Raw genomic sequence first — 20562 nt, 5'->3', positions numbered from 1 at the left:
GAGTGTCAGAGAGAAGGCGGGGAAGGGTCGGCAGACTTGATGTCCACCGGATGAATGGACTTACCCACTGAGTGGCCCCACCAAGCCACTTCCCCTCGCTGTGTATCAGAAGCCTCATCCGTCCATCCAGAAGCACAATCCCAGCGGGCCTTCCTCCCAGGGGGCTGTGCACATCCAGCGCGCGAGCTCCCGAAGGCAAGACCCGTGATGCCTGATTCACTTCGGATCCCCACCCCCCACCCTGGGGCCTGGCCCTGTGCCAAGTCCCCCGCAGACTTCAATACCAGTCTGTTCAATTAAAGGGAGATGATGGATGTCACAGCACTCTGCCAACTGTCACCCAAAAGAATAAACAGAAGCGTATCCTCCTTTCACTTCTCCCGAGAACCATGCCTTCCTTGCTTCCTTCTCTCCCAATCCATACATGGCTCCTGAACACCTCCTACGGACCAGGCAGTATGAGAGGCCCAGGCCTCTAGTGATGAAGCAACTGAATCACAGTTCCTGCTCTTGTGGGGTGTATAATCGGGCAGAAGAGAGAGGAGCGGTGGGAGAATCAAAAAAATAACATTAATTATTGTACAATTATGAGTTTAAAAGATCAGCCTGTAGAGCTTTTAAGAGCTCAGGGAAAACGTCTTTGAAAAAGTAGAGGGTGGGTAAGCGTCATCCAGGTGATGAGTGAGGGGAACAGTGTCCCAGGTAGAGGAACCGGTCTGTGCAAAGGCCCTGTGGTAGGAGGAGGCCTAGGGGGTGTAAGGAACTGAAAGGCCAGAATGGGGGAGAGTGCTAGACTGAGGTGGGTGAGGGGTATGGGCCAGAGAATGGGCAGCAGCCAGACTAAGAGGGCCTCTGGACCCTGGAGAGGGTGGGTCTTTATCCTGAAAGCACTAGGAGGTCATGGAAATGCTTTAGAGAAACAGTATGATTAGATTCAAAATCCAATCCCAGGTCATGTTACCCTAAAAGAGGTCCCTGTGTCTCTGTCTCAGTGTGGCCAGGGATGGGGCAGGGGGCATCGGGCTCAAGCCTCCTGATTTGGAGGTGTCAGGCAAAAGGTCCCCTCCTCCCGGCATCTCATGCCCAGGTGATTCCACCCATCATCCTCAGGACTAAACCTTCCAAAGTAACAGTCGAGGTGCCCGCTGGCTGAGGTCTACCCGCTGGCCAAGGTCTGTCTGCCTCACAGCACAGTTGTCACAGAGAATTAAAATCTGCCCAGAAATTCAGGAAACTCGGCCTGGCTCCCCCTGTGATCCTAACTGGGAGGCATTACCCCGAGTGAGCAGATTATCAGGATGTGTAATTTCTGGAATAAACACAGCTGTGTTTGTTTCTCTGAGCAGTGCTCCAGACAGAGCAGCAGCCCGGCCCGCCGCGTGCAGCTGGAGCCTCGCACCTCGGGACGGACGCCGTCGGGGAGCGGGGAACACGCCCCTCCCGGAAGGCCTCTGGGTGCGGTTATCCAGGCGGATCTGTCTGGACGCCACTTTGGGGCCCCTCGGGAAGCAAGGGGCGAGACCACGGAGGGGCTACAGTCCTGGGAGAGGGAGGGAGTGTGGAGAAACCTCCAGGTCTTTTCCCTTTGGGGTAAGGGTTGGTCACAATCCCTGGAACAATCTAGAGTTGTCAGCTTCGACAGCATCCTCCTGAGGGTGGCAAGTCCATGTGGGAGGACCATGAGAAGATCAGAATCCAGCCCCAGAGCTTTCAAGATGGGAAAACTGAGGTCCATGGAAGGGACCTGGGAAGAACGGGGCAAGGAACACCAAACAGCCAGCCCCTGCACTGTGCCAAGCTCTGAAATAGGTCCCCAAACACCACAGTGTTCATTCAACTCTAGCAACTGTGCAGCCTGCAAGGCCACACAGAGCAGGGGATTTGGGGGTTTTTTTTGTTTGTTTGTTTGTTTTTGGTCTTTTTAGGGCCACACCCGCAGCACATGGAGGTTCCCAGGATAGGGGTCGAATCGGCTACAGGCGCTGGCCTACACCACAGCCACAACAACGCCAGATCTGAGCCGCATCTGTGACCTACACCACAGCTCACGGCAAGGTTGGATCCTTAACCCACTTAGCAAGGCCAGGGGTTGAACCCACAACCTCATGGTAACTAGTTGGATTCACTTCTGCTGTGCCACAATTGGGAACTCCAGAGCAGGGTTTTACTCTCAGTCCCGTCACCCAGGAACCCTGTGACCATGGGCAAGTCCTGTGTCACCTCTCTGAGCCTTAGTTTCCTCATCTGTAAAGTGGGGATAATCATACCTACCCACAGGGTTGTTGTGAGGATTAGGGAGGACTCGACATGGAAAGGGCTGAGTGCCTGGCACACTGGAGGGAGCCCGTACACGATCCATTCATTCATTCATTGATAACTGAATGAAACTGATTACAACTACTACGTCCTAGGCACCACGCCGAACACTAGTAAACAAGAGACAAACATCCCTGCCTTTACGAAGCTGACATTCTTATGGGGAGGACAATGACTAAATGATGTTTTGTTTGTGTCACTATCACTATTGCCATTTTACAGAAGGGCAAGCTGAAGGTCAGAATGGTTAAGTCAGTTTTTAGATGTCCATCATTTATTTTTATCCCATCATATTCTCTAAAGGGCTAGAGGCAGATGTTAAATTATTCACCCAAATCTCTACTGCTCGAAGAGGGAACCATGGGCTTGAAAGGTCTTATCTCTGTTGGAAAGACTTTTAGCAGCTACAGACCTAGTTCCAGGCCTGCAGCTGGCCTTGTGTGACCCCGGGCAGGTACTCTCCCCTTATGGGCCTCCGTGTCCCCACATGCCCAGGTCTAGTACCCTCCCTGCATGCTGGGATGGTTCCTGGCGTGCTGCTGGGCTTGCCCAGGCTCTGCGGGATTGCCGAGCCCCAGCCAGGCGCCCACCACATTTCCCTGGCACCAAGGGGTGAAGTGGGTGGGGGTGGGGCAGGCTCCTGGGAGCTCCCTGGAGAAGCTGGAGAGCTTCCGGGAGGGGAGCAAGGGACCAGGCAGCTACCTTCCCTGACATGTTCACTCTGTAAGGATCCCCGTCATTCCAGCCCCCCTCCCAGTATGTTCCCTACATTCCCGCCTCTCCCATGACCAGAGTGGGCAGGATTAGCCTGCACCCAGGGTCTGGCTTAATCCAGGCCAGACCCACACGGCCAGACCCACACGGCCCCCCCCAGCCCGGAGCCTGCCTCTCCCCACTCTGTATCCTCCCTCCACACCAGCCTCGGTGACCTCCTCCTGCATCCTTCCCTGCGTCTGATTTCCTTCCCTGGCTCCCTACCGCCTCCAGCATCAAGTTCAAACACCATAGCTTATCATTCAAGGCCTCTCTTACCTGACTCAGCCTCATCACCCTTTTTCCTTTGTACAACTTCATTCACTGTGACTTCTACAAATTGCTCCTCTCCAGCCTCAAGCTGTTCCCTCTTTTAAGAACGCCCTCCATCCATTCACTGTGTGTCAAAAGTCCTACCTGGCCAAATACACCTTCCGCCTGCCCAGGCTAGAAGACATTTCCCCTTTGCACTCAACAAATTCCATTTCACACCCAGGTGTGTATCGATCACATCATCGAATATCTCTAAACCTCTTTATTGGCAAAATCACTGTTAGTAACTATTAGGCAGGGTTGTTGAGGGAAATAAATGAGAACATGTCAGAAAAGCAGCTAGTGTGGTCCCTAGTCCTTAATAGCAACTCGATGGTGAGAGGCTGCTATGATGATGATGATGTTGAAAATGGAAGAGAAAAGAAGAGAAAGAGAAGAGAAGGGGAAGGAAAAGAAGGGATGGACAAGGAGGAAGAGGAAGGAGACATCGCCTATCGCTCTGAGATACAACTCTTTGACACGAGAACGTCAATTCTGATCAATTCCCCCTGGGTCCCCCAGCATCCCGGAGGCTTTCAGAAATGAATGCTGAATGGACAGACAGACGGAAGAAAGCATGGATGGATGGATAGAAGGAAGGAAGCTAGGATGATGGGAAAGATGGAAGGATGCATGGACAGATGAATGGAAATGGGTAAGCTTGGAGGAAGCTGAGTGTGCTATCCCAGAAGCCTAGCAACACAGTATCCTACTGGCAGCTAAGGCTTCTGGGACCAGATGCCAAATCTGTTCCCCCTGGCTCCAAGCTCCTATGCTCCTGGCCAGCATCAGTCTTCTCTCAAGGTTGAGTGAGTGGAAGCTCAGGGCAGCTGATGCCCCCGGGAGTTCCAGCTCTTCCCCCACCTGTCACCAGCCTCGGAGAGCACCAGCCCCTGACAGCAGGAACATAGTAGCTCCCAAAGTGTGAACCAAGTCAATGGGAAAATAGGATTTACTTTACAGAAATTCACTTTGGGGGCCAACTTCTCTGGAACTCCCCAGTGCAGAAACTTTGGCAAATCCATAGTCAGTGGCTCAGAAGGTTTCTTGAAACCTGGGGAGTGTGCTGTTTGCCAGTTCTCTCTAAGTCCAGAAGGTGGAAAATAAGGAAATATCACAGTCTAGATGCCAAAGGGAATCTGAGGGGGAGAAATGCACTCTGGTTTTTCCTGTTTGTTCATTCTTCCATCCATATATCCAACAATCTAAAACAGGCAACGATGTTGCCATTATCCATCCATCCACCCAACCATCCATCCATCCACCCATTTAACCATCCCTCCGACCCATGCAATCCCCATCAAACCATCCCTTCTCTATCTCTATTTCTCTCTATTCCTATATCCATCTCTCAATCTGTCCATCATTCATCCAACCATCCAGGCAGGCACTCAGCATCTATCCATCTAGCCATCAATCACTCAATTTCCTACCCAACTGCTCACTTCTCCAATTGTACACTATTCAGCCAGTATGACTGAGGATCTCCCAGTATGGCTGGGGAGTAAACCAGACCTACTGACACAATACCCAGTATGGTCTAACCTAGGCAATATAAAAGAGGTACATACAAGGGGCCATCAAGAACAGAGAAGCCGCCACGGGCAGTTCAACACTATACACAGAAGGGGGAGGGATCAGAGAGGTCAGGGCAGGTTTCAAATAGGAGGAGACACTCAAGCTTGGTCTAAGAAGCAGCAGGAATTAGCCAGAGAAAGCAGGTGAGAAGGATACCCAGGCAAGGGAGCAACATGAATAAGCATGGTGGATTCTAGAAGCTCTAAATCCCTAGACACCTGAGTCCCTCATAAGCACTTGATTAAATGTGGACCGTGGGCTGGTCCTCAATTTCATCAAGCCCACTGGCTTCTATAATTCTCCCTTGATTCCCAGAGAGAAAGGGCTGTGCCCAACTACAGCTGGGAGTGAAGTTGCCACGTGCCGCCCCGGCCTGTGCTCTGGTGGCCGAAACAGGCGTAAACCTAAAGGGGAGAAAAGTGGATCCGGCCTTGCTGTCGAGTAGACTCAGGTGCAAACCCCAGTCTCACATTCTGCTCTAAGTTCCTCGACTCTGAGTCTGTCTTCCTCCCTCTGAAAATGAAGACACCACGACCAGTTCCCTTCTAAGCCACGGCAAGGACCAAATGAGGACAATACAGGGGGAGCTTCTGGTCAGGTCAAGGTAATGCCAGCGATTCTTCCCAGCTGCTGCCAATATTCAAGCCCTACTGTGTGCCAGGAAAGTGATCTGAAACAGCGGTTAAGGCATTCCCTGGGGGCACAGTAGGTTAAGGACCTGGTGTTGTCACTGGTGTGGCAATGAGTTGCTGCTACGGCACGGGTTCAGTCCCTGGCCTGGGAACTTCCTCACGCCGCAGATGTGGCAAAAAAACCCCACAATCATATAGCTGTTAAATCTTAGACATAATATGGATCAATTCTCAATCAACATCAGTTTGTTGATGTCGCAATTTATGTTCAAATAGTTCAGAAAAAAATACACAGATAGATATACATACACATGTACAAAGAGGGGTGCAAATGTGGCAAAATGTTCACAATTGTTGGATCTCGGGGAAGGATGTGTGGCTGTTTCCTACACCTTAAAATGTCCTGTATATCTGAAAGATTAAAAGAAGAAAGTAATTGATCTATCTTGAAGTCAAGCTGCCTGAATTGGATTCTGGCTCCACCATTACTGGCTGAATGACCGTGGGCAAATTATTTACTTTCTCTAAGCCTTAATTTTGTCTCCAGGATGTAGGTAACAATAGCAAACACCTAAACCCTCAATAAACGCTAGTTGCTACTATTATTATTACTGCTACAATTACTAATCATTGAACGGCTGGGAACTGAGACTAACACGGACTGGGTAAACACCTGCTTCTCATACACTGTCTCTCTGAATTCCCGAAACACCACCATGGGGCAGGCGATATTATCCTCATGTTCCAGATGAGAAACCAAGGCCGAGGAGGGAAATGACTCACCCAAGGTGACACAGCTGGTGAGTGGAGAAGCCAGAATTTGGACAGTCTGCCTATCTCCAAAATCCGATCTCCCCTCCAGCATCTCCTGCCTCTTCTATGTCCCTGGACCCAGGCCAAGGGGCCTGGCCTCGTCGGAACCCTTTAACTCGAGAAGGGCCCGGTCAGAAGGGAGTCCGAGCTTTGCTGGTGTGGCTGGGTTTTGGGGCGGCTCAGGGACACCCAGCGACAGGGCCTCCTTGGCATCTCAGGAGCGCTTTCGATTGTTCTCCCAAGAGCCGCGGGAGCTGCCATCTGAGGCTGTGGGGAGTGACAGCTGACACTGATGGGGACGGGCAAGAGGACACACCGGCCAGGGCCCTGACTTGAACAGACTCCCTGGGCCACAGCCTTTCGTGGGTTCCAGAAAGGCCCCGCAGGCTCTGGCCGAGGCTGTTCCCAGGCTCTGCCTCCCTGTGAGAGGCGGAGAAGCCCCATTCAGGCGGGACGCATCCCACTGTGCGCTAAGCCGCTTTCTCCCCACTTACACGTTTCAGATGCTTTTTGTCCTTCCGGCTTCCCATGGACTCAGGCCAAGTGACAAGTTGGTGCTGTGGACATATGTCGTCGCCATAATGGGAATGTTGACCCCACGCTCTCTCCCTGCTGGGGCCAGGCAGCTTGCACCCCACCCCGGTGCTTGGCATGCCCTGTTCTCAGCCACACAGGACTCTCTCCAGCTCCCCCAATACATCGCACTCATGGGCCTCCCATTCGGATCTGTGCAGATGCTGTCCCGTTGCCTGGAATGCCTGCCTTGCTGCCTCTTTACTCGGCTATTCCTTCCTGAGCATCTTAGAAGCCACCTCTTCCAGGAAACTTTTCTAACATTATACCACAGAAGAAACTGGGGCTCAAAGAGCTAAGGCTCAAAGGAGTCAAAAGGGCCAAGGTCAGGCTGTAAGTGTCCAAGCCGGCGTGGTTCGAATCCAAGACCACGTGTCTTCCATTCCACCAACTCTACCCTCAAAGGAGAAACTAAAGGAAGATATGCTCCCTGCGTTCAAACATGATAGATGCCTACAAGCAGGAGCTTCTGCTCCTGGACTGTTCTGGAAGGTAGCAAGCAGAAACCCCAGAGGGAAGTTCAAGGCCCTTTCACCACCTACGGGCTGTGTGAGCCTGGGTAAGTCACTTCACTTCTCTGAACTTCAACGCCTCCATCTGAAAAGTGGAGGTAGCAACTCCCTCGCTACGTCTCTCCCCCAAACACCTCAGCTAGAGATTGTAAGCTGCCAGCCAGTGCGCCAAATCCAGCCAGCAAACACGATTTGGTTTGGCCAGGACTGTATTTTAGAATAAAACGAGCAAACATTTAAAAACCAGTTTTTCCACAAACATCAGAACTTGGAAATCAGAAAATCTGGCAAAGCCTTGATCCTGGCACAGCAACATGGTCAGGAGTGGGCAGCACCTGCCTTCTTTAGACACGACACACCCTCTCCGGGGGTGGGTGGGGCACTGCTATCTGTGGAGCAATCAGCTCACTTCACTAATTCACAACCTGGCCAGCTCGCGAGGCTGGGGTCTCCGGCCAGGACTCTGATGGTTTCCTATCTGTATGGATAGTATCTGTATAGGTTTGGTTCCTGTCAGTCAGCAAAGAAAAGCCCTGTCTCCTGCCGATGCTTTGACCAGAAAATCTGCCTGGGGGTTGCCCATAGTCTTCCACACGGCTTTGGAGGGGATGCCTAGAGTTCGGGTCCCCCACTCACTTACTTCACTATGTGCTCTGGGCCAATCTGGGGCTCACACTTACATCTCATAGCAACTGGCCAACCAATACCTTTAGACATTCTGGTTTCCTCCAGGGCTTTCCTGCTTCTACGTGGCCCCCGGCCAAGGCGGGAGTGACAAACCACAGTCACACCATTACAGGTTCTTTTATAGTTGAATGAAGGACACAGTTGCTCCTTGGCACAGCCTTCTGAGGTGGTTAAATTACGACTCCTTATGTGGCAATAAGAAAACCGAGGCTCAGAGGGGTGATGCGACCTGCTCCAGGCCATGACCTTGAACTGGAGAGACCCTGTCTTCTCAGGAGAGGCAGAGAGCATGCAAAGCCAATGTAGGGAACCAAGCACGGGGTGGGAGAGGAGGGAAGAGAGGTAGGAAGTGAGGATTCTGGCTTCCTGCTACCCCTACCCTGCACTAGACTAGAAACTCCCTGGGGCAGGTCGTCTCCCAGTGTGGCCACCAGCTCTACCTGCTGTTGCTAAACACAAAGCCACCTCCCACGAAGGGGGCCTACAGCTAAGTTTGGACCACAGGTTGGCCCAGAGTACGAAGTGATGTGTGCAGTGAAGCGGGCAGGTGGAGGACAGAGCTCTGAACGTCACCTTCAAATACTTGCTGAAGACTACAGGCAACACATAGGCAGGTGTATGGTAAACCCTTAGCAGGAAGCAGTACTTCCCTTTAATGACTGAACAGAAAGTCAAGGCCAGTGTTATTTCTGCTCTCCCTGAACTGGATGCATAAGCCTGGGATGAATCTGAGATGGCTCTGTGGCTTGCTCCAGCTGCAGGGGTGACGTTTTGTGGACATTTCAGCCGAGGCCTCAAGAAGTCTTCCAGTTTCTACATTACTGTCTTGGGAGCCAGCCGCCACAGAGAGCAGCTCCATCTGGACTAAGGATGGGTGAGAGATCTTGAGGAGTGAGGCAGAGGGGGGGGGCAGCCTGCCAGCCCTCCCCAGCAGGGCCTTCCAGCCCAGCCTAGCTGAGTGCAAGCATGCCCATGAGAGATCCCAGCTGACACCACATGGAGCAGAATAAATGCCCAGTGAAACTCAACCAACCACTGAATCGGGAGAAATAACAAACCACAGTTGTTTTAAGATACTAAATCTTGGGGTGGCTTATTAGGCACAATAGATAACTAAGCAACTTCCCGGGGCAGAGCCCTGGACTTTTCTAGCTCTCCCCTCCCCTGCCTGGAGTGTTGGATCTTGGAGCTGGAAGGGGCCTCTGAAACCACTGGGTCCCACCTCCTTATTTTAGAGAAGAGGCAGTTGAGGCCCCGGGAGAAGAAACAATTTCCTCCGATCACACAGAGACACAGGGGTAGATCTCGGAGGCAAACTTGAACCCTACAAGAGCCAGACAAGTAACACAAATGAGAGATGCAAACTGGTGTTGAGCTACCCCCGTGTTCACGTGTTCTGTCTGAAGAGGCAGCCACTATTCGGCTCCAGCCAACTGTGGCCATGTGGGAATGTGGGCCTCGTGAAGCCAGATTGTCTGACTTTTCACAAAGCCAGGAACAGGATTTCACTGTAAATGCTCTTGATTTTAAAATGCTGGCTAAGAATTCAAATTAGATTGACGATCTCTGGGCCACTGAGACTGGCCGTGGGCTCCAGGCTCGGTCTGGCCACTGACCTTGGGTGAGTTGTGTTCTCCCCCCAGGCCTCAGTTTCCCCATCTCTAAAATGGGACCCGTGGCTCCTGCCCCCTTACCGGGTGGCTGTGAAAAGCTGATGAGCTAATCGGTTTAGAAATACAAGCTACGGATGGCCCTGTACTGTTCTATAGCCCCAGTTCTCTGTGGAGTCGCCCCTCGCAATGCAATGAGTTAACACTCGATTTGTCTAAGTTACAACAACATTATTCTGACCATTATGACAGAGATTGCATTTTTATGGCAGGTTTGTGAGTTCCAGAACCCTCCCGCTTGCATTATCTCAGGATGTTGATGGAGTCAGAGGCTGGATGGCTGCCTTGGAGACCCCCGCCAGAGCCAAGCCTTTCCTCTGAGCCCGGAGGTACATTCCAGAGGTCGCTTGCGTGGCAGTGAACAGCATGAGCTTCAAAGCCCCCCAGACCTGGGTTCGAATCACTGCCTCTCATTCCCTAGTTATGTGTCCTTGGGCAAGTCACTTTCTGAGCTTCGGTTTCCACATCTATAAAATGGGTGTAATACAAAGCCACCAGGTGTCGGGGCAGCTACATGAGACGGCATGTACCATGCCCTTAGCAGAGCATCAGGCACGAGAACAGGCAGCTGTTATCATTATCACATATGGAAGCTGGTGGCTGGCAGGCACAGGGCCAAGAAGGAGGGCAGAGCCACAGAAGATCCTGTTCCTTTTCTGGGATTAGGGGGGCCGAATTGGGGTGGGTATGGACCCTTAAGGAAAACCTCAAAGGGAACTACAGGGGCAGGCTGGAGGGGCCCGCCATCTACTCAACAAGAGTCAGACTCAGAAGTTACTTCTGTATCTTTGGGAGTTCCCATCGTGGCACAGCGGAAACGAATCCGACTAGCATCCATGAGGTTGTGGGTTCAATCCCTGGCCTCACTCAGTGGGTTAAGGATCTGACATTACCTTGAGCTATGATGTAGGTCACAGACGTGGCTCAGATCCAGCGTGGCTATGGCTGCGGCGCAGGCCAACAGCTGTAGCTCTGATTTGACCCCTTGTCTGGGAACCTCCATGTGCCATGAGTGCGGCCCTAAAAAGCAACAAAAAAACCCCACCTGTATCTTTCGCTTTTTCCTGGAGTTAAGTGAAGAGGGAGCAAGGGGAGTGGAGGCAGAGTCCTCTAGTAAAATAGCACCCATGTCCCTGGACCCTGAATCTGGTTTCCCACTGGTATCGAAAAACAGCCACAGCTAATATTTACTGTGTGCTCATCACACAGAGATATACACACTCAGTCTGTGTCATCTTTCATGGATTAAACCATTCACTCCTCACAACCCTCTCAAGAACTCTTATTATCCCTGTTTTTGAGATGAAGGAACCAGGGCTCAGAGAGGTTAAGTAACCGGCCAGAGGACACACAGTAAGGGACAGTCCGACTTCAGACATCCTTGTAACCCCCAGGCTATGCTGCTTATGAAGCAAGGGAGAAAGTGGTCAGGCTTGGCCAAAGGGCTCTGGGATTTCAGAGAAAGGAGCAAGTCCTCTGGCAAGGAGTGGGGTGCTGACATTTCACAGCAATGGACAACTGACAAATACCAGCCCAGACACGGGTCAGGCTGTTCTGCTGGCCACTTTATACAGGTTCTCCCTGAATCCTCCCCACGGGCCACCAACAGGCCGTATCTCCAGCTGACAGAACAGGAAACTGAGGCTCAGAGAGCACATCACTTGCTCAAGGCCACAGAGCAGACGTCTCCTCCTTGAGGACACCCCTATCTCCAGTGGCTGCAGCAGGGCTACAGATGGCTTCAGGAAGCTCACTTAGCACAGCCCAGACAAAGGTGGGCTAAGAAAGCCCCTCCGGGGAACACAGATGTGCTCAGGAGACGTGTCTCCCCCCTCCACCTTCCGGAAGGCACCTGCTTTAAAAGGTCCTAAAACCCTAAAATGCTTTCAAGGCAGCCTTATCAGACAGCTGATCCCAATCAGGAAGCTGCGCTCTTGGGCCCCCCCACCCCTGAGAGGTGTGCAAATATTCTCTGCCCCACCCTCCCCCCAGCCCAGCCCAGCCCAGCCCAGCCCAGCCTTCCTCGGTTCACCAGCAGGCAGGCCGAATGGGCTGGTGGGCACTAACTCTGATTGATTTCACTTCATTTCAGTCTTTTCCAGTTTCCTGCTGAGGCTTCTCTTCCTCTTTCCCAGGAGTCCGGTGTTTTATCTTAGGCCGCTGGGGAGCAAATGTGCCTGCCCAATTGAAAGGCCTGGGGAGTGTGTTAAAAATACAGATCCCTGGCCTCGATCCTAAGCTACCCAATCTCCAACTAAGTCAGGCAAGCAGGTCGGGCCGCGAGACAGGATGGGGCCCTTGGTCAGAGGTGCAGGCCAGGTCCACTTCTGCCAGGAGGTCATCCTGATCTCACCCCTCCAGCCTCAGAGGAAGCCGAGCTCCTCTGCCTTCTCTAGCCCAGGCCTCCTGTCACCAGCTAGCTCCATCTGCCCCTTCCTGTAGGGGTCTTTTTGCATGCAGGGGTCCAAGCTCCAGACGAAGCACCTAGCTGAGCTCTGGGCAGGCAGAGCTGACCAGCTGCTACCCTGGGCCTTGCTGAGTAGCCAGCACAGCTGCCCAGAGAACCTGCACACACCACCCCCTGCCCCCTGCTTTGGGGCCAATGCAAAACCTCGAAGAAGTGGAGGGGGCCAAAAGCACCTGTAAGGACAGCCCCCAGGAGGGACCAGGGCCACAGCAGGGCAGAGGGGCTGGCAGCGGGGCCACTGGACTCAGGCCCCCCACTGTGAGCCTGAGTATAGGCTTGTGTTTTCACAACTGTTTTGAGAATCTCGAAAGCTAAGGCCCCTCTTCCTAAGAAAACCCATATTAACATTCAACATTCTACTATAATTTCAGGGTGATCCCAGAGCCCCATGACTAAGAAGGCCTGTGGACCCCAGCTGAAAACCCCCCACCACACACAACTGGCTGCCATTGCAAGAACCAAGTATTTGCCCCTGACAGGGCCCTGAAGCAGGAGGTGGAGATGGGGGCTCTGGGCCTGCCCACACTTGTGGGGCTGCCATCCCAAGGCTGGGGGCAGTTGGGAGCCTGGTGTGATGGGTTGGGGGAGACACTGAGGGCTGATCTGCTGCCTGAACAATCTAAGGGCCAAGTCAGGGGGTCAGGAGTTCCCACTGTGGCTCAGTGGGTTAAGAACCTGACTAGTATCCATGAGGATGCGGTTCCAATCCCTGGCCTCACTCCATGGGTTAAAGGATCCATTGTTGCTGCAAGCTGTGGTGTAGGTCACAGATTGGGCTCAGATCTAGCATGGCTGTGGCTGTGGTGTAGGCCAATGGCTGCAGTTCTGATTGGACCCCTAGCCTGAGAACTTCCATATGCCACAGGTGCAAGCCTAAAAAGGAGAAAAAAAAAAATCTTCCCCAAGGGGGAGCAAATTAGGACACAGCCACCACTGACCACACTCCCAGGCCTTCCCAGGATAAGGACCTTGGAGGGGCTGAGAGCAGCCTCTTTTGTCCACAGCCATGAGCCTGGCTTTATGTAGTGTCCACAGGAACCCCTGAGGCAATGCAGTCTAGCTCCTGGCCCAGGGCACACGGTGTGCAGTGCTGGGATTCGAGCTCAAGTCTGACTGCCCCTAAGGCTGCGCCTTTCCTCTGTTCCACCCTGTCTGTGAAGCCGACTGCCCTTGTTTCCCAGCAAAGGCAGAACCCCTTCTCCCACCCCTGCACCTGACATGGAGGAAGTGCTTGGTGACTCTTTTAAAATATAAGGATGGATGAATGAATAAGTCAACTGGCTTTTGAATTCTAGAGCGTTCGGGCTTTAAATCTAAGCCCTGATTTCCTGGCTAAGAGGAATACATGAAAGCAGCCTCCTTTAAAAATGAGAAGCAGGAGAAATAAACATAAAAGGAAAACCAATTCTAAATTAATCCCACTGAAGGTCGCTGGGTCTTAGATAGGGAATGCCCAAGAGGCGGGTCCAGCAGAGGGCTGGGCTGGGGGTGGGGGAGACAAGAAGTGTTTGGGGGAGGGTGCAGGCAGGCACCCTCCACCCCTGTAAGAAGGAGACCTGCCTAGCATACAGCTGCTGCCGGCCCATTTGAACCCTTAGCTCTGGCTGTACGGGTCTCTTCATTATTCCCAGGCACTTCCTGCATCCTGGATCCCCACTCACACCATCCCTTCTGCCTTCCTCTGGGAAGATTTCCTTCATCTCTGTGGCCAGATGACTCTCTCCTCCACCCCTGTATCACTCTCCTGAAACTTACTGTATAACCCAGTGCGATATGTTCACTTATTCATTCACTCAACATTCATTCATTCAACGTTCCTTAGCTGACTCTTTCAGTTACTGGCCACCCATGCGGCTGAGACGAGTTCAAGGCGCTGGGCTGTTGCAGCAAACATGGCAAATTAATAACCGCTTCCCTCCCAGAGTCTAGTGGGCAAGAAGGACACTCAGCAAGGAAACCAACAGATCTCTGATACCATTTCAGGTGGCAGTGGGTATAGGAAGTAAAACAAAGCAGGAGGGACAGAAAGTGTCTGAACTGGGTCTGTTTCACAGGAGGTCATCAGGGAAGGCCTCTGGGCGACGGCATTTGAACAGGGCTCTTTTTTACCACAACTGTGGCCAGACAGATGAGCCAAACAAGCTCCCTCAGAGAGCTCACAGTCTAGCAAGGCACAGACAAGCTGGCCTTTTCTTGACTGTGCAGGACAAGGTCTGGTTCACCTAAACAGCCCACCCACTAGAAGGCAGTGACCATCCCAAAGCCAATGGCTCCCTCAATGGCTCCAGAACCTTCAAGAGCTCCCCACTGCCCTCAGCATCAAGTCCAGCTCCTCAGCCTTCCACCAAGCCCTGCTCTCCATTCTCAGCCTCCTGCCCCCTTTGCTGCCCTCGGCACCCATCTCCCTCAGGTACACCCAAGCAAGGACCTGATCATGCGTCTGGGTCTTTACACACACACTTTCTTCTTCCAGGCAAGATTCCCCTCATCCTCTTGGTCCCAAACACAACTTCCTTAACTTTGGGGAGCACAGTTCATTAGTGACAGGTGGCTGAGAGGGTGTCGTGGCAGAGAGAGTGGGAAGTGAGAAAGTGAGGCAAAGAGGAAAGCCATGAGAAACAAGGCAATCGTCTTCCATCCTCAACAGCTTCTGCTGCCCCAGGTGGTTCACAACTTCGTCCTGGCAGCCCTCGGAACACACTTATCACATTATACCTTGCCAACTGTTTCCCCGTCACTTGTCCTCTACCTCCCCGCCTGTCCCAGGGCCCAGCACCACACTCGCTCGAGGAGCAGCTCTGTGACTGTTTGGAAATCCAAAGAACAAATGCACGGAGGAGTCTGGTTTTCTCTAGACTTCAGCTTTTGGATTCCATCATCACTGGCCTCTTCTCTGTGGGACGTGTCCCCAGGGCACTTCCATGCTCCTCATGTGCCCATTCCAGGTGCCCCAGGCTTGGGTTTCCTTTGGAAGGTCTCATGGTTTGGAGGAGACACGATGCTCACCATCCTAACCCAACCTACACCCCCACCCCCCAAAAGAAACCCCCCAAAACACACACATACCCTCTCCTCTCTCAAAGGCTGGGGACTTCCTAGTCCCTGATGCTCAGGACAGCCTTGTTACTACAGGGCACAAGGAGGCGGAAGGGCAAGGGGTGGTGGCCACATGTCTCTGGGTACCAGGAGTCCCCGGGCTGCCCTCCCATCATCTCAAGCTTCAGATCTGTTTCCACAGACCGCGCTGCTCCCAGGGGATCCTGTCTCTTCTGGGAGTTGTGTCACAAGCAGCACTGCCCATCCCCATCTTCCGTCCCCTAAAGGCCACACGTCTCTTCAAGGTGACTTTTTCCCATCCGTTTTGGGTCTAAAGCTCACAAACATGCCTGGGAGACAGGCGGGACTGGCGTGATGACCCTCACTCGACACAGGAGAAAACGGAGGCTCTGGGAGGGGCGGTGGGGTGCATGTGATGGCACCCGAAGAGGGTAGGTCGGGCATGTTATATCCAGAGAAACTGAGCCCCCTCTAAGGAAGGGAGCTGACCCTGGGTCCCCCAGTAAATGAGAAGTGGGGCCTCTGACCTCCACCTCACACCATGGCCCCAGGAGGCCAGCTCCTTCTTAACCCTTAATGAACTAGACTCCTTAGTGTCCCCGGAGGCGAAGGAATAGTCTAAAGCAAGGTTTGGGGTGCCCACTGCAGCCCTCCTCCCACCCTGCCCCCCAAGCGGCAGCCCAGGCAGCCATCCCTTCCTGTGATGTCAGCTGCCCATCAGCCCTGTGTCCAGGGCTCGGGGTCCAGTCCGGCCAGAGCCCACCAGGTTCCAACCACTCCCGGCCAGGACCGTGGCTGGACAGACGTGGCCCTTCCATCTACCTCACAGTAATTAAAAACACACCCAGCCGTTTCCAACGTGAGAGGGGCCAATTTTCTTCCCCTCCAGCACCGCTGACTACAACCCAAATAGCAATATTTATGCCAAGCTCCCCATAATACTGTAAACATCCCAATGTATAGCGGGCCAACGCATGAGTCATTTCCCCAAAGCCAGAGCTAATAAGTGGTACCTCAGCCATATTCCAGGGAGCTCCCGCCAGCGGCCAGGCCTCAGGGGCTGCCCTCCACACCCAGGGCCCGTAGCACCCTCCGTGCCCCCATGGCCCCACTCCGGGAAACCTCAGGCAGCCGCCAAATCCTCGAGGAGCCGGAGAACAGCTGCCTCGGTGCCAGAAACTATGGCTGCCACCCAGGGACACCCCTCCACCTCCTGAACTGTGGTCACTAAAGCACTCATTACTGAGAGAGAAACTAAAGTTAGAGCCCGGCTCCCCCATCGTGCCTTTCCCAGAGGCCTCCATGCCTGGTCCAGTCCGGGTTTTTGTTTGTTTTCCGTTCGTATGTATGCATTTATTGAGCTGCAAGAGGGCAAGGGGTTCACATCACCCCAAAATGGCCCGAGATGAGAGTACCCCCTCAGCCCTATGGTGGCAGAATCCTGGAAGAGGTCACTCTGTTTAGGAACAAGACGACCCCAGCAAACAGAACAGAGCACAAGCTTCAGAGACTTCAGATCCCTTTCTATTCTCATCACCCAACGACCACTGCAGAGACACTGACTCTCCGAGCCTTGGTTTCCCTTTCTATTAAAAGGAAGTAAGAATCATCCCCACCTGGCTTCCGTGGAAGACTTATTTTGGGGAAATCCAACAAAATTGTGGGTGGGAAAGCACTTTGTAAAGCTTAAAGTACCTTGTCAACTGTGCAGCACGTTGTAAACCACAGAGAGCCGCATATAGTGTAAAGTACTTCATAAACTGTAAAGCGGTTTGAAAACTGTAAAGTGCAGTACACATGAGAACCATTATTCATATTCATTTCTTGCCCTACAGGCTCAGCCATTTCTGGTGGACACACCCAGACCCCACTAACTTTCCCTCCAGAGCAAACTGGCTCAGGAGACTTGGAAGCCACCCCTGTCCCCTCCGGGGTCGGGTGGGACCAACACACGACGCCATGGGGAGAGGGCCCAGCGACCCTGGCCAAGGCCAACACATGGCAAGAGCATCTGGTCCGGCCCCGGCGGCAGCTGGAGAGTTCCCGGGGCTCCAGCGGCCACGCTGAGCTCTGCCGCCAGCGGGGCGGTGGCCGGCAGGGGTGCCCGGAGACCTCGCGCAGCCAAGATGCCCACGGACCCATCCCCCCGTAGCCCTCCAGGGGAGGGGACCCCATTGTACGCCGCGGGCGATGGGCAGGCACCAGCGCGGAGGGCTGGCGCTCTCACTTCTACTCTGCCAGTCCCGGCTCTTCGGGGCTCCGATCCCATCCCGGGGGCGCGGACCCGGAGCCCCCACCGCGGCCAGTCGCAGTGCCTCCCTCCCTCGCTCCCTGCCAAACTTTCCAGCCCCGACTGCGCGCCGGGCCCCCCGGCCGGCGCCCCTCCACCCGGTTCCGAGCAAGGCCAGGCCCGCGCGCAGGGGGTGCGCGGGCCGGGGGCGGCGAGCGCGCGTGGGCAGCCCCCGGCCCTGGGCGGCGCTCGCCGGGCTGGCTACAAAGCCTCGGCAAGATGGTCCCTTCGCCTCCTCCTGGCACAGTCAATCAGCGCCCGCCGCTCCCGGGCGCCCGCGGGGCCCGCGCCTCCCGGCGCGGCCGGACACACCTCCCCGCGGCCACCTGCGCCCGGCGCGAGCCCCGGGGCAAACTTTGCGGGCCGCGGGGCGGAGGTGGGCGCCGGCGGCCGCCCGTGCCCGGCCGCTCCCCGCCCCCATCGCCCGCCCGCCCCGCTCACCTTCCACGGCGGCGAGCAGCGGCAGCAGCAGCAGCGCGGCCCCCAGCCTCCGCAGGGCCATGGCTGCGCTTCCCGGAGCCTCGGGCCGCGGCGCCGCGGGGCCCGGGCGGCCCGGGCGGGAGCGCGCGCCCCGGGCTCGGGGGGCCGGGGGGAGCGGCGAGGCGCGGCGCACACACAACCGCCGCCACCGCGCAGCCAGCAGAATGAGCCATCCAGCCCGGGCAGAACGGGGACCCGGGCTCCGCCAGCGCTGGGCGCGGCCCACCTGAGCCGCGGGCGCGGGGGGAGCCCAGCCGGAACACCGCCCCCCGCGCGCGCCCGGGACCCCAGCTGGCCGCGCGCGCCCCCGGAGCCCCAGCCCCCAGCGTCCGCGGGGCCACCCGGGGGCCGCGCGGGCGCCAGAGCGCGGACACCTCGCGCGTCGGGGCGACGGAGACCCCTGGCTCCCCCTGCGCAGCAGTGGTCTCTCCCGGCGCTGTGGCTCCTCCAGATAAAGCAGCGATTTCAGCCCAAATGTTTCTGAATTTTTATTGAATGCTGCAAAGCCGGAGAGCGTCTGGCGCGGCTGACAGGGGCAGGGAAAGGGGACCCGGGGGGAGGGCGGGGGAAGGGGCTGCCCAAAGTGGGGCTGGCCCTACCTGTCAGGGCCGGGGGGTGCCACCCCCTCGCCTCAGCTCTGCCACCCGGGTCCCTGCGGCTCGGAAAGGGACCGAACTGCAATGAATGAAGAAAAAAGAGGTGGGGGGGAGGTGGGTGGGTAGTGGAGATGGGAACAAAACAGGCGGCTTTCCCAGGCGCTGGGGCTGGGCTGGGGCCTCCGCCTGGGAGAGTGGGCCTTGGCGCTGACACAAGGGCCTGGGGAGGTGGGGGGTGGGGGTCACTCCGGCAGGGGCGGGCCCGGGCCCTGGCAGGCAGACCCCAGGCCTACCCTCCCTGGCTTGTTCTGAGCGAGCCCACGAGCTCCTCCCTGCAGACCCTTTCATCTGTACATTGCATTTCTCCCTCTCTGTTCGTCTGGTTCCCGATGCAGTTTGGGGTGGTAAAGATGGAGGGTGTCTGGGGAGGCGGCCACCCCTCCCCTGGAATGGACCTGTCTGTGCAGCCATGGTTTTGTGCTGTGGCTGTCCCCTCAGGGAGGACATAACCCCTTGTTCCATCCCTGCTCTGACAGCCTTCATCACCGTCATCATTAATGGGGCTTTGCTGAGGCCGGATGGTGGGCGAACTGCAGGGCGGCTCCAGGAATCACCCAGGCAGGGCTTCTGGCCTTTGGGAGCTTCACCTCTGAACAAGCAAGACTTAACCAGGAGTGACTGAAACAGGAGCTTTCCGCCCTGTGGAGTGAGTGGAAGAGCCCAGTGGAGGAACTGATAGTTTAAATTCCATCTATGCCACCCAGACCTCTCCTCTCCCTTTGTCCCACAAACTGTCGAAACGTCCCAGCCATCCCCTCCCTTCAGGCCCACCCTATGGTTCATACCAAGAAAAGGATACCACAGACTCTGAGACCCCATTTAAGGTTTGGAAAAGTGGGTCATCTTTTGAAGCTTCAAGAGTCCAACTGAAATGGGCAGCATCCTGGAAGGCCTGCCTGGAGGAAGAGACTGCCTGGGAAGGGATGGAGCAGAAGTGAGCAGAGGGAGGAAATGGGCGGGGGGTTGTCCCCTGGTAAGCTGCAGACTCCTTCAGGACCAGGGTCAAAATCCACTAGGGTGTGGCTGGACTTTATTTTTAGTTCCTGCTTCCCAGCCTTTGCAGGGGACCCGGGGTTTAAGGGACCCATCCTGGGTGGGTCAAAACTCCCTCTCCTGGGCAGAGTGGCTCCAAGCTATTGCACTCACCAACACCTTCATCCAGGTACCCTGCCCTTTCCCAATTCAAGAAATATTTCGTGAGCACCTGTTATGTGCTGGGGGGAATCAGCTTTTCAGCTCTGTTCCTATCCTCTGGGTCCCTTATCCCCACCTTCCCACCCCAGTTTCGTACCTCCCTCTTTAATGCAAACAGGAACAGCAGTGGCATTTATTAAGGATCTGCTACCGCACTAGGCTAAGCTTTGTTCATGCATTGTTCCTCTTACTCTTTCAACCCTATGAGGTAGGTGCTAACCTTTTCAGGTGATGAAATTGAGGACCAAACAATTTGTCCAAGGTCACACAACAAGTCAGAGCCTGGATTCAATCTTGGGCCCAGCTTCCCACATCCCCTTTTCACAGATAGGGAAACTGAGGCCTAAAGAGGAAAGTAGCTCTCTCAACAGTAAATAATTGAACAGATGTCGGTCCAGGGCCTTTAACTGGCTCAGGAGAAAAAGAGTCACAATAGGAGTTCCTGCTGTGGCACAGAGGGTTAAGGGTCCAATGTTGTCTCTGTGGCAGCACAGGTTAGATCCCCAGCCCAGCTCAGTGGCTTAAGGATCCGGCGTTGCCACCTCTGTGGCATAGGTCCCGGCTGTAGCTCA

General features: G+C 54.8%; 1 protein-coding gene across 5 annotated transcripts in view; it reads right to left on the bottom strand.

The window, feature by feature from the left end:
• EPHB2 (EPH receptor B2) overlaps nt 1–19849 on the bottom strand; it is a 200882-nt gene extending 181033 nt beyond the window's left edge. For 3 of the 5 annotated variants that reach the window (XM_021095499.1, XM_021095501.1, XM_021095502.1), the window contains exon 1: nt 18102–18337. In XM_021095499.1, the coding sequence (XP_020951158.1) occupies nt 18102–18162 (61 nt within the window). In that variant the 5' untranslated portion in view covers nt 18163–18337. Of the gene's footprint in view, nt 1–18101; nt 18338–19581 lie in introns of those variants that run through there. The other 2 variants (XM_005656047.3, XM_021095500.1) reach the window with 2 other exon arrangements.

Source organism: Sus scrofa, chromosome 6, assembly GCF_000003025.6.
Source record: "Sus scrofa isolate TJ Tabasco breed Duroc chromosome 6, Sscrofa11.1, whole genome shotgun sequence".
Lineage (NCBI taxonomy): Eukaryota > Metazoa > Chordata > Mammalia > Artiodactyla > Suidae > Sus > Sus scrofa.
Note: the sequence above shows the minus strand (reverse complement) of the source record. Positions and strands in the feature narration are given on the sequence as shown.